This window comes from Calypte anna, chromosome 5 (assembly GCF_003957555.1).
Source record: "Calypte anna isolate BGI_N300 chromosome 5, bCalAnn1_v1.p, whole genome shotgun sequence".
NCBI classification, from domain to species: Eukaryota; Metazoa; Chordata; class Aves; order Apodiformes; family Trochilidae; genus Calypte; species Calypte anna.
The window spans coordinates 5200812-5214004 of record NC_044250.1 but is presented as its reverse complement, the minus strand read 5'-3'; the positions used below and the strand labels follow the sequence as shown (position 1 = coordinate 5214004).

General features: G+C 39.7%; 1 protein-coding gene across 1 annotated transcript; it reads left to right on the top strand.

The window, feature by feature from the left end:
• The first annotated feature begins 600 nt into the window (after positions 1 to 600).
• On the top strand, positions 601 to 13193 carry LIN7C (lin-7 homolog C, crumbs cell polarity complex component). The gene is made up of 5 exons (XM_008504783.2): positions 601 to 691; positions 5647 to 5765; positions 6459 to 6530; positions 6874 to 7083; positions 9593 to 13193. Exons 1-5 carry the CDS (start codon positions 655 to 657, stop codon positions 9746 to 9748), a joined length of 594 nt encoding a protein of 197 aa, XP_008503005.1. The 5' UTR covers positions 601 to 654; the 3' UTR covers positions 9749 to 13193.

The following is a 13193-nucleotide window of genomic DNA, read 5'->3' as shown; positions in this document are numbered from 1 at the left end:
TCAGGAAAACACTCAGGGTGTATGCATGTTGTACATCCATCAATTTAATACAAAAGGTAAATGCAATTCATTACCCCACACGTAGGTTAAATTGATGACAAGAAGAAAGGTAAAGCACATGCTTCACGTTCCAGAACCACAGAATCATTTGGGCTGAAAAGACCTTCAAGTTCACCAGGTTACCCCATGACACTACCAAGGCCACCACCAAACCGCGTCCCTTGGCACCACAGCCACATCCTTCAAACACCTCCTGGGACAGGGACTCCACTGCCTGGTGCTTCTAGTGCTTAAAAAGTTCCCAGACATGGTAACGGGGAGGGGGGAAGGGGAGAAAGTGGGGTAGAAAAGGGATTTTTTTTTTCTAGTGAATTTTCTCGAGAATTTTTTTCTAGTGACTTCTGGCAGGCGCCTGGGAAACACAGGAACAGCCCAGAGGAACCGGGGCCCGGCACTGGAGGGACCCTCTGCGCCTCTGCCTCTCCTTTGCACACCCGAGGAGAGCACTGCCACGGCTCCCAGGGAGCGGCTGCCTGCTGTCGCGACCAAAGCCACTATCGCGACTCAGCACCGCCATCTTGTCCGCTGTCACCTCCCCCTCCCGCCTTTCCGCCATCCTCGCGTCACTTCCCGTGCGGGCCGCAGGAGGAGAAGATGGCGGCGCTGGGGGAGCCGGTGCGGTTGGAGCGAGGTGAGCGGAGCCCTGGCTGAGGGTCGGGGGCTCTCGGGCACTTTCTGCTGGGGTTGGTGGAGCTGCTGGTTCATCCGCAGCCCCGGCGCCTTGCCGGGGGTCAGGCCGGACCCCCTGGGACGGTCTTCTCCGGCCGGAGGCCTCAGGGAGCTGCGCACCGCCCGGCTGAGGGGGGAGCGGGCAGCGGTGTCGGTAAATCCATCCCTTCCCGGGCCGCCGCAGCCGTGTGGGAGCTGCTTGGAAGGTGTTCCCCTTCTTTCCCGGTCCCATCAGGATGTTGGCGGGATTTGCTTCTCGGGTTTATCTTTAGGAAGCCCCGAAGGTGTTTCTCGTGTTCGGGTTTGTGGCCGGCTTTGCGTGGAGGAGCTCAGCCGAGACCTTCTGGAGATTTTTTTTTTAAGGCCTTGGTGGGGCTTGGAGCAGCCTGGCCTGGTGGGAAGTGCAGGGGAGTTGGAGCTGGATGAGCTTTAATGTCCCTTCCAACCCAAACCATTCCATGCATCTGCTTCACCTTCTCCGGGGTCAGCGCTTCTGACAGCTCGGAACTCAGCCTGCTAACTCCTTGTGTCTGTTTCTCTCCTGGGATAACTTTTGAACCAAGCTTAATTATTCTTAGCATTAAGTTAAGTGGCATCTTGGCAATAATAATTTATTTGTTTTTATAGAAGGCAGCTGACACAGTGCAGGGGTCTCTCTGCGCTTGTTCGTGGTTCTGTGCAACTCTGTTGCCCTCTCACATTTATGGGTTTTTTTCCCAGTTTTCCACTTTATAGTCCTAGTATGTATTGTTAATACTGAGCAGTGTGTATTAGGAGGGAGACAGATAAAATAAAAAACCTAGTGTTGTATGTTTGTGTCTTTTATTCAGGGTGTTTTTTCAGAACTGTGTAAGGTATATAGTAGCTCAGTAAGCATATGCGTGTCTAACAATATGTATGATTGATTTATAACAATATATATAATTGGTTTATTAGTGTGTATTTAGGAACAAAGGGGTGACAAAATGGGTTTTAAATAAGAAAAGAATACTGAGAATGAGAAATCCTATTCTTGAGAAAGCAAGCAGGTAAGTGGAATGTAGGTGATTGGATGAACTTGCTGTTTTCCCACTCTCGTTCCCATTGGGACCACTGCCTTTTCTCACAGTGCTAGGTGCTTTTTTTCATAGCTGTATTACACACTGTATATACCCACTGTGTTCTGTGTGGTACTACCACATGTTACCTACCACAGGATTCAATCCTTCAGTTTGCATAACCCTCTTTCCCATTCCACAAGTGGAGCACTGGTGATGTGTGAGAGGATGCCTGTAAATAGTGACTTATGTAAGGACTTTTCTTCCCACTCCACATCCCATTTACCCTCCCTGCTCCACGGGCTGGTAATTAGGACAGCTGCTTTGGCAGTGGATTAGTTGCTCTTGGTAGGTCTGCAGAGTTAAACCTCGGGCAGCATCCTCCTCCACCTCATTACCCTGCCACTATGCTCTGGCCATGAAAACAAACAAATCTGCAGAGTTACTTAAGGATCAGTGGAACAAAGGAGCTATTTAGTCGTCTGGCATATTGGTCTTTTTAAGGAAAGAAGAAAAAGGGAGCACAGTAGAATGGGCCTATGAAAGTAAGAGCTTTGTTTGCAGAAATAACCTCTGTTAGTTGTATGGGGTTGACTGCAGATAACCTGATGATGAATCACCACCAGCCTGAAAGTGAACATCACTAATGTTGTTGACATATAGCATAAGAAAAGAGAGAATAGTGTAGAAAATTAGCTAATTTAAAATGGTTACCATATGCTTAACATCAGGGTAATTGAAAATTCTCCCCGTCTGTTCTCTGAGCTGCACTGCAAACAGCACCACCCAAATTCACTGGAGTGCAGGGATTAAAAATGTTTAACATTTCAAAGTTATTCTTATGGTCTGGTGGTGATGTGTGATAACTCTGTGTACACCTTAGGAATCCAGACTGTTTGAACATAAGCAGTGGAGGTGGTTAATAAGGAGTATCTGTGAGGATGCTTTGGTTTTCCAAGCATATGTGTGAACAGAAGTCACAAAGAGAAGTGGTGGCATCTTGCTGGCTTTTTTTTTTTCAATTTCTTTTAAATGTATCTTTTTTCAGAACATCAACCTAGTATCCTGTGATCACAAAAATTATTGCTGAAGAACGAGCCATTGATTCAAAAAGGACAAAAAGTTTAAAAGACAATATTTTTTTTAATTATGTCTGGATTCCGTTTTACAATAAGTTTTATGGGTTTTTAATCACCTACTTCTGGAGTTATTTCTCCATTATTCATTGTTGAAATCCATGACAGAAACAATTATGTAGTAATTAGTTCAGTCTCTGGTTCTAAACAGTTGGCCAAACTATGGTGTTAACCTGGCAAGGAACGCAGCACTCAGCTGATCCCCTGAGCAGTAGTTGAGGAGAAAGCAAAGTACAGCAGCAGAGCACTCAGCTATCTCTTCTTCTCCAGGCCCAGCTGTAATCAGGTGTGTTTTGCCCCCTCTTCCCAGCCAAACTAGTTCCTTTCCTGAGAGCAGTGTTGCTGGGGAAATGGTATCTTCAACTTTTAACTAATAGTCCCTCATGCATTTCAGGATGAGAAAAGTTAAGCTCATTTCAGTTTCAGACTGGTATAGTGGGGTCCTGTCAACAGGGTGAAGCCAAACAACTCTTGGGGGAAAAGCATCCTCCTAATGGGATCCATTGCTTGTGTCTACCTGAGCAAGAGATGCAGTGGGATAAAAGGAGATCTGTAGAATGCCAAGGGGTCACCTTTTATGCTGTATTTTGTCTGCTTCCTTACATCAGCAGCACGGCCCTTTAGTTGGAAAGCCCCTTTTTATTACAGTGTATCTTCTGTTTTAGTTTGATCTAAAAGGAGTCCAGCTCAGGGTATTCCAGGCACTTTCTGACAGGTTGATTCTGTGGTCTTAGTCCACACTTCATGAAAATCACAGCTAGTCCCAAAGCAGCCAATTTTACTTCAGGGTGCAAAATGCTGTGTGGTTAAACATTTAAACTCTTAGGAGATGCTGGTACAAAATATATCCAGTTTCTTGATAAAACATGGGAGTCAAAAAAGAGGAGAAATTAGCAAATGAAGTTCTAGAGTCTTGGTTTCTGCAGCTACACTTTGGGTCAGGAGATTGCTCTCCCTTTCAAGTTGTTTCCAGTATCCTGACCAAACTTAGATAAAAAGTCCCTGCACCTTACAGCTTAACGTGGGTCACAGACCACCAACCTGGGAATGGGTGCACAGAGCTGTACTCTACATGTTCATTGAGCAGTCATTTGTCTGCAAACATCTGCAAGTGTTTAAATGACAGCTGTATTGTAATTTACATACTTAGGGAAGTTTTTTCATGAATATATGGAGTGTTGTAGGATTGGAAATGTTGCTGCTGTTGCTGTTTGATCTTTCTCCTTCAAGCTGTTCAGTGTGAGATTTTATGAAATTACAATCATTTGTACTGATGTTGCTGAACACAAAGATTACCAAGAATGTTGGTGATTTTGCATCAAGAAGTTTAATAGCAATCACCTCTAGAATCTCTTCAATTTTGTGTAACGTTTTCTATATTAAAATACAAAATATGTGTTAGGAAATTAAAAGCTTTAGGTTTATTTTTTCCAGTCTGTAGTTGTACAAATAGCAAATTTTGATGCCTGTGTGAAATGAGTTCTCTGTAGATTTGGGATGACTAATAGCCAAACTTTGTGATATTTTTTTTTTTTGCTTTAGATACCTGATGCTTGTAAAGCTTGAAAATGCTCTCCAAAAAATGCCAACTTCTCATGGCACATGGAAACCTTAACTGTCACCTGAAATAATTTGGGTCTTGTGGCTGTAGTGATAATGCTGGAATGTTCTTCCATGGAGGGTGTGATTCAAGTCCGTGGTAGAGACTTGAAACCTAAAAATTAAATACTGAAAAAAAGGAAGTTTTGGGGATATAACAGTGTCCCAGACTTCATCCTTTTCTAAAATAATCTGTACCTTATTTGTAGAGTAGATTAATCACTGCTACTTTGCCTTTGTGGTAATGGAGGTAATTCTTTCTGTCTGCTTTTCTGAGAGGCTGTTCTCCTTCTATTCAAGGACTTGGGTGATTCAGAATCATAACTAATGTAACACTTCGGAAGTACCAGTGAGAGATATAAATGTATTCTGCTCTTGTAGAGCTGCCAGGAGCATGTCACATATCGTTTGATGTCACTTTGGGTGCCTGTCTTTAGTCATACTGGTCTGGCATTGAATTCTTAACAAGGAGTTCAGGATCTTAAAGCAGCATCTGCAGTTACAAGAATGAATTTTTAGGAATGAATTTCTAGGGAGTGGAACAAAGAGGTTTGGGGTTCAGGATTCCAGACCACAAAGAGATTCTCTCTCAGCTGAATATCAAAAGGAACTTGGTTGTTTTTCTGAGAATTTTTGGAAATAAGGGAACAAGTATACAGTTGTTGAACTAATTTTTTAAATATAAAAGGACTGTTAGTATATTTGACAGTGTCCTAGGTGCTTTTAATAAAATGTTATTGGTGCAGTAGATAAATTATGAAGTTATGCATATGAAATGTTGATAGTGTATATCTCCATTAAATATTTCACCCTTATTTAAACTTTCAGGAAAAATCAGGTTTTCTTCAGAATATGTTGCAGTGAAACCTTCAGGTGTGTTACAGAGTTGGATTCCTGTTTGTGAATTTAAAGTAGTGAGAAGATGGGAAGTTTTATTGTAACATTTTTTAGATACATAGCTTATGGGAGAACTGAAACTAATCTACAATTTTAAGGTTTATACAAGTGTGCACATACACACATAGGCACTGTTCCATCAACTGAATTAAAAAGAAAAAACAAGCAAACAAAAAAAACCAACTACAAAAAAAAACCCTTGACTTACCTCAAGCATACCTCATTACTTGTGCTTTATTTTTCTGTAGACATCTGCAGAGCAATTGAGCTGCTGGAAAAATTACAGAGAAGTGGAGAAGTGCCACCTCAAAAGCTACAGGCTTTGCAAAGGGTCCTTCAAAGTGAATTCTGTAATGCTGTAAGGGAGGTAAGTTACCTTCATGTAAGCAGTTACCTTGAGTTAAAAACCAGGATGCTTTACTATTTTTGGGGTGTATTTTTGTGGAACCTGGCACCACCTCATCTTCATTCCAGATACTTTTTCAGAGATTTTTAGCTGAAGAATATGCTTTGCTATTGCTGTTGGTGCTACCACTGATGAGGACACCTGGAATGATGTAAATCATCTGACTTCCTACTTCTGTGTCCTAGGTACTATTTTTTTTTGTTAAAATAATCAGTTGCATCAGTTGGAGGAGAATACAGGATTTCAGGGGGGAGGACTGGGTTGTTAGGACAGCTTTGAAGAGCTGTCCTTATTGCAAGCATTCTTATTGAGGAGTTCCAGCTTGAACCAAGCAAGAGAAGGTCAGCATCCATTCCTAGTCAGATGTGTTAGCTTAGCCATGAGCATTTCTATATTAATGGTGAGGTCTGAATGCTGTGGAAAGAGGGAAGATTGAGACTGAAATATACATTGATTAACTGAGCCCTGAAGATGCTGAGGGAGTGGTTTCTTCACAGTGTAGTAGACTGTCACTTAACTCGTGGTAGTGAATCAAAAGTAGCTTCTTATTAGAGGTATGTACTTTTTAATCTACACATTTTTAAGTTGTATCTGTTATTTCTAAGCAGAAAAATATTTGTTTTGCTAATGTTTAATACTTTTTTGTCTCTCAAGGTGTATGAACATGTATACGAAACCGTGGATATCAGCAGTAGCCCAGAAGTTAGAGCTAATGCTACAGCAAAGGTAAACACCATATTATAACTTGTGAAAAATACAGTAGTTACTTTAGAAGCAAAGAAAGATTATTTAAAATCCAGCAGGCTATTAGCTAGGTGTCTGATAAATTGGATAAGCTTAATGGGTTATTAAAAGGTGTGACAAGAGACTTGTTTTAAGTTTCTTCCTTTTAATTTTATTCTTGGAGCTCTGAATTTTTCATGCCAGTGTTGATATCTAGGGAATTAATCTAATTTGCCTTAATATTTAAGTACTTTGAGTGACAAAAATACATTTTCAGCCTGCTCCTTCTGTCTAATTAAAGAGTGTGAATTCTTATGAATGAATAGGAACATCTTATTTCTTACAGGCCACTGTAGCTGCATTTGCTGCAAGTGAAGGTCATTCCCATCCCAGAGTTGTTGAACTACCCAAAACCGAAGAAGGTCTTGGATTCAACATTATGGGAGGCAAAGAACAAAATTCTCCAATCTATATCTCTCGAATCATCCCTGGTGGAATCGCTGATAGACACGGAGGCCTGAAACGTGGGGACCAGCTGCTTTCTGTAAACGGAGTGGTAGGAACTGATTTTCACTTTATGTAGCAGTAACTGCTTGTTTCCACTGGGGGGCACACAAAGAATATACATGGCACAAGCTCGAGGACTTTTAATCTTTGCAAAGTAGCTTTCTTTTTGGCCTTGCAAGAGCAACTTGCTTAGGTTTCTAGAGTTGTGTGTATTTCGAGTTCTAGGATTATATTTTGGTTAATGTATCAGCTGGAGACTTCACTATTCATGTCAATGTTTCAGATTCTAAGGAGTTGTATAAATCTAGTCAAAATATTGTTCAATCAGATAGTCTTAAACTGCCTTCTGGCTTCCTCTTTCATCCACATTTTGTGATGCAGATTATAATCTAGTTTTCTGCACCTTCAAAGGTAAGTAGTAAATTATCTTGCATTAGACTGACCAGATTCTCAGTGTCCCAATAAAAATGCATGATGAAGGCTGTAATAAGATGGAACTGAAAGGTGGTCTAATCTTCAGTTGTGTGATTTTAGTTTTTTTTTATTCCACTTCAGTGTACTGAGCTTCAAAACCTGAGACTTTCTAGCATATTTAAAGGAGTATCTGTTGTAAGGGCTGTTGTGAATACTTATCTTTAATAAGTGTCCTTTTCTGAGCAGTGACAATACAAACAGCCAAACACAGAGTAACTGGAAAGAGGAGGACAGGCTTTCAGTTGAGGAAGCTGCTAGTCAAATGCATGTAAATATCCCTCCAACTCTTGCTTTGATTTTCAGAGAAGCTGTATGCTAACTTCAAATTAATCTTTTCATTAATGCATCTGCAAACTCAGTTGTATTTCCAGACTGAGAATCATATGAAATCCTGTGTGTGCTCTTTAACCTGAGTACGTTTTTTTTTTACACAAAAAAGGAATAAAGACTTCCTGGGTTTCTGTGCTCTAGGAAGTCCCTGCTAGCACAGATCTCCAACATCCTTGGCTCCTGACCATCACCTGGGAGTCCAAATGTCCTTCTCAGTAGACATGAGAGATATAGTGGCTGTGGTGATGCAACTGTCCTTGGCCTTTCCTCTTATTTTGAAGCACTGAGAGGCAGTTTCAAAGCTGTCTTTAGCTGAGGTCTTACTTACCCACAGACCCTCTTAAAGAAAGAAAAACCACCATTCCATCCCAAACTGAGCCTGGTCATCTGACCAGCAGTACAGCTAGCAATTACTCTGTGTGTGTGTGCATACACATATATTAATATATTTAGCCACTGGAAGAATACAGTGAGTGCAGAAAATACATTTGGGAGTGCTAAGTGGTCTCAGAAGAATTTTCTTCCCATGTTTGCAGATAGAATCCTGTCATCTTAGTACATATGACAGGCATTTTATTGTAATTTTTACTGTAATACTTAAAAAAAAAAAGTACCACTGCCAAGACTGCAGGGAGTGTACCTTAAAACTAGGTGGGATTCTTTTTCCCCCCCCCAAGTGGAAGATTTTGAGTGTACTCCATAACTTCAGATGTTTTGATATAATTAAACTTCACAAGCATTTTATTACCAGTTTTTTTACAGAACAGCCTACACATCCACTTGAAAAAAATGAAAACATTCAAATGTATGTGTTGTCTAAGTCTGATAGAAGAGAAATAACTTGGGTTTTTTTTTTTAACTGTTGTCTTTCTTTCTGTAAGTAACTTTATAGTAACGGGGAAACCCTCCAATCAACAGGTACATCACCTGCCTTCTAGCTTCTAATAGCACCAGTAGGAGGTAGGCTTGGGGTAGTCCCATCGTTGTGTTTAATAAGTTTGGGAGAAATAAGTTTTGCTGATAAAAATGTGTGCTGTCCAGGAATGTTTATTTAGACACAGTTGTTGAGAATTGTTGCTTAAAATTTGTAATCAGATGAATATAACCCTAATCAAATCTGGGAGTTATTTGAAGAATGTATTTTACTCTTGTTACAGAGTTGGGTTAGGCTGTTCCTAATTAGTGCAGAAGAAATTAACTTGAATACCTTCCATTGACTGAGATGTGTGGAGCACTAATTTACACAACGTGTTGCATGTTATCTGCTCTGCTGCAGGTGCCCAGTGTGCACCTTTTGCCTTGTAACACAGGGTGACATCAAGGTGGCAGCTCTCTTGCAATTGTCAGTGGCAACTTATTAGACAAATTGAGGGTGACTACTGAATTTAAAATGCATGCCAAAAAAGCAGCAACAATCTTGAATTTTAAATGTCTTCTCAAAGTTGATTATGTGTATTTTAATAATTGCCTAACGTTATCCTTATTTAGTGTATGTAAATACAGAATTTAATTGCTCATCATAACCAAAAGTTTTGCACTTTTCTTTTGTTGATACTAATTAGTATATTTATTATCACCTCTTATTGATATATCAAAGAATAAATCCTGAATTTGGGTGATGTTGTCCTTGTGTAGTATTTAAAGCAAAATACTTCAATATTTGGTTATATAGAAGTTGTACAAGAAGTGTAAAAAGTAATCTTTTTTCTCTGTGTGTCTGTACTAATATTATACTTAATGTTTATGCTTTGCAGAGTGTTGAAGGTGAACACCATGAAAAAGCAGTCGAACTGCTGAAGGCAGCTCAAGGAAAGGTTAAATTAGTTGTGAGATACACACCAAAAGTCTTGGAAGAAATGGAGTCAAGATTTGAGAAAATGAGATCGGCGAAACGCAGGCAGCAAAATTAACATTGTTTGTGATAACTGAAAATATATTCCATTTGCATTTTATAGTTTTCTTTGTGGCTCAGTTGATCCAATGCCTGGGTGATGGAAGACACTGTCCTTTTCAATGAATTGCATAATGATTGAGGTTGGAGGGACTCCTGGAGGTCATCTAGTCCAACCCCTCTGCTCAGAGGAGGGTTAGCTAGTACGGGTTGCTCAGGACTGTGACAAGCTGGGTATTGGAGCAGCTCTAGGGACAAAAACTACAGTAGATCTCTGGGCAGTCTCTTCTAGTGTTTTGATCTCCCTCTCACTATGAAGGTTCATTCTTATATTTAAAAGGGGCTTCCTGTATTTCCATTTGTGCCTGCCATCTCTTCTCCAGTCACTGGGTGCTACTGAGAAGAGTCTGATCTTTGTACTGCTTCCTATCAGGCATTTACACACATTGGGAAGATCACCTCTGAGCCTTCTTCCAGTCTAAACAGTACCGGAACTCTTAGCTTTTCCTTGTCTTGTCAGATATTCCAGTCCCTTAGTTGCTCTTGTTGCCCTTCACTGGACTAATTTTCTTTTTTTTAATGCCTGTATCTGTATTGGACTGGGGAGCCCAAAATGACCAAGCACTTGAGCTTTGTCTTCCCAGGGCTGAGCAGAGGGGCAGAACCACCTCCCTCAGCTTCCTGGCAGTGCTCAGACAAGGGGGCTGTTGGGCTCCTTTGCCTTTTGGGCACAGCAGTGGCTCAGGGTAAGTGTGGTTCTGTTGTTCTCTGCAAGGTTGCTCTGCAGCCTGGCACCTCCCCAGCCTCCACTTGTGCATGGGCTTATTCCTCCCCAGGTGTAGGACTTTCCACTTTCCTCTGCTGAACTTTTGAGATTCCTCTTTGTCCATTTCTCCAGCCTGCCAAGGTCCCTCTGGGTGGCTCACTGAGTGTGCTCTGTCCTGTCACCTGTGTTATTAGTGAATAAATCAACAGCATGGACCAGAGTACAAACCCCTGGAGTCCAGCAGTAGTGACTGGCATCCAGCAGGACTTCGTGCCACAACAAACAACCCTTTGCAGTTCAGCCCTTTTTAGACGGTTTTCAGTCTCCATGTGTTGCTGTTTAAGAGGAATGTCTACTTTTTAAAAGGCTTAAGAAACCCTGAAAAAAGCATAGATGTTGATATTTCTATTGATATTTTTTTCTTACTCTCTTTCATGTCAGACCTTAGAAGCATGAGAGTGAATTTAGAGATTTTTTTAAAAGCATTTAATAAGACATGTTTCTACAATTGGCATCCCTTTTTACCTGTTTCCTTTTGGCATTACTTAGTATAGTATCTGCAGGTTTTTTTGCTTAATTATTTTGGAAAAAAGATTCTTATGTAGCAGTATTTTGGCACTTTTCTTAAGAATATGTTGTATATCAACTACAAAACCTAATCATGATCTACTGTATAGCTGATAATGATACCAGATTTTGTAATGTTTTGGTGAGTACATTATTTTTACACTTCTGCTAAATTGTAATGGGTTACTATGGAATTGTATTACCTCACCTGTAAATAATTTACAGTTGGTGTTCACATATAATGATTTTGTAATATCTGACTTTTACAAATTTGCAACAGTCATTCTTATAACTTATATTATTTTGTACTAATTTTAAAAGCAGCAAGGGGAAAAAATGTAATTGTGTATGCAGTTCTGGATTGACTCTCTATATGTATTTTTATATTCAGAAAGAGAAAATATGCTAATGAAGTGCTAAAGATTTCCAGATATTTCCCTCACTTTCTGCTGTTTAAAAGAAATACTCATTAATTGTCATACTTCTCTTGTGGTTCTTAGTGTGTGCTATTGTAGTCTTATCTCAGACTGCCTGTTTTGGTCTTGGAATAGTTAGTATCTAAATTATTGATTATTAAATTTATAGGAGTAAAATGTTCCGAGTCTTATATGCCAGGTTAGCTTGACATATGAACTTGGCAGGGTTTTATTAATGACTGCTTCTGGCTTGGAGGGTTCTTGTTTGTACTTTGGAAGTACTACATCACCATTGCCAGAAAACTTTGGGGAATGGTGCTGTGGTGGTAAAGAGGGAATCTCCAGGAATGAGATGTTAATGTCTTATCTCAAATGCAGTTGATGGTGGCACAGGTTGTCTGCACCATTTTGAAGAAACTTCATCTGGACAGAGGTTGACTTTTGGAATCCACCATACCAGGTTTGAGGCTGTGCTTGTATAGTTCAGATTTTGGGTTGCTTGTTTGGGGATTCTTGGTGGTTTTTCTTTTTTTAAAGCTTCATCTGGTAAATATGTAGAATTAACTTGATTGTCTACTGGGCATCTCTTCACTTTTATGGCAGCTATGAGTGCATCCTGATTGACTGTTAGTAATTTGATTCTTAGAGGCTTAAACTGAAAAGTGCAGTTCTTACTTTGTGGGTAATCTCTAGTCTTTTCACATGGAGCAGTACAATCCATTGAGAAATAATTCAATATATGAAAGAAAGGAAAAGATGAGTGAGCTAAAAATGACAGCATGAAGTTTGCATTGTCAGTTGATTTGTTGGAAAAGAAAAAAATGTCATTGCTACAGGCAAGTGAAATGTGATTGCTTTCTGCATGTTCATAAGCATGGTAAGCTTGTAAAGAGAAATTTGGATTTTAAAGATACTGATAGTTTGAAAATGCAGTATAAATATTTATCAGTGAGATGACATTGAGCACTGAATTATGTGGTTGATTGTCATAGGCCTCTCAAAAGGTCTCATGGTACTGATACAACCACGTTGTAGAATTGTATATTTTTATGGAGCAACTAATGTTTAAAGTATTTGAGACCAAAATCGCTAGTTAGACCAATTGTGGATGTGTTTTAAATTAACTGTAAAATAGTAGAGATTTGTTTTAGAGCTATATATAAATATATATATTAAAGAATGGTATGGATACAAGTTAGAAATGTGTGTTTTAAAACCTGTATCCCTTGTCTTGCTTAACAAAGAGGTGTGTTTTATTATTCTGTGGAAACACTCTAATGCAGCTAGAGCTGCTAAATGCAGTAGTGTTTTCATTCTGAATTGTAGCATTTAAAACAGTTTGTCAGCTAAAACAATGTTGGGAAGGTATATGTGGCCCTATAAACTGTATGTGTAGAAGGTAATGAAAAGTTTTGAAATTGCAACAGAAAGGAAAAAAATTCAGTAAACAGACAATTCATTAATGGTCATCATTAATACTATGAAAACCCTATAACATTAAGGAGAGGATGGATTAAAATATGCCAAGAAACTTGATCTCTGTTACTACTGAACAGTGCCTGTACTGTGTTAATATGCAGTCCCCACACACTTGGCATACTTGGATATGCAGACAGGTTCAGAAGAGCTGTCACTTCTGCAGGTAACTTCTGCATCAGTTGCTGCTGTGAGGGATCTTTGGGTTTTATCAACAGAAAAATAAAAGTTAAATTTCA

Coding starts and splice junctions, on each gene's coding strand:
- LIN7C (XM_008504783.2), top strand. CDS start 655: ATGGCGGCGCTGGGGGAGCCGGTGCGGTTGGAGCGAG. Junction 5,766..6,458: donor TCTGTAATGCTGTAAGGGAG/GTAAGTTACCTT, acceptor TTGTCTCTCAAG/GTGTATGAACATGTATACGA. Junction 7,084..9,592: donor TGCTTTCTGTAAACGGAGTG/GTAGGAACTGAT, acceptor TATGCTTTGCAG/AGTGTTGAAGGTGAACACCA.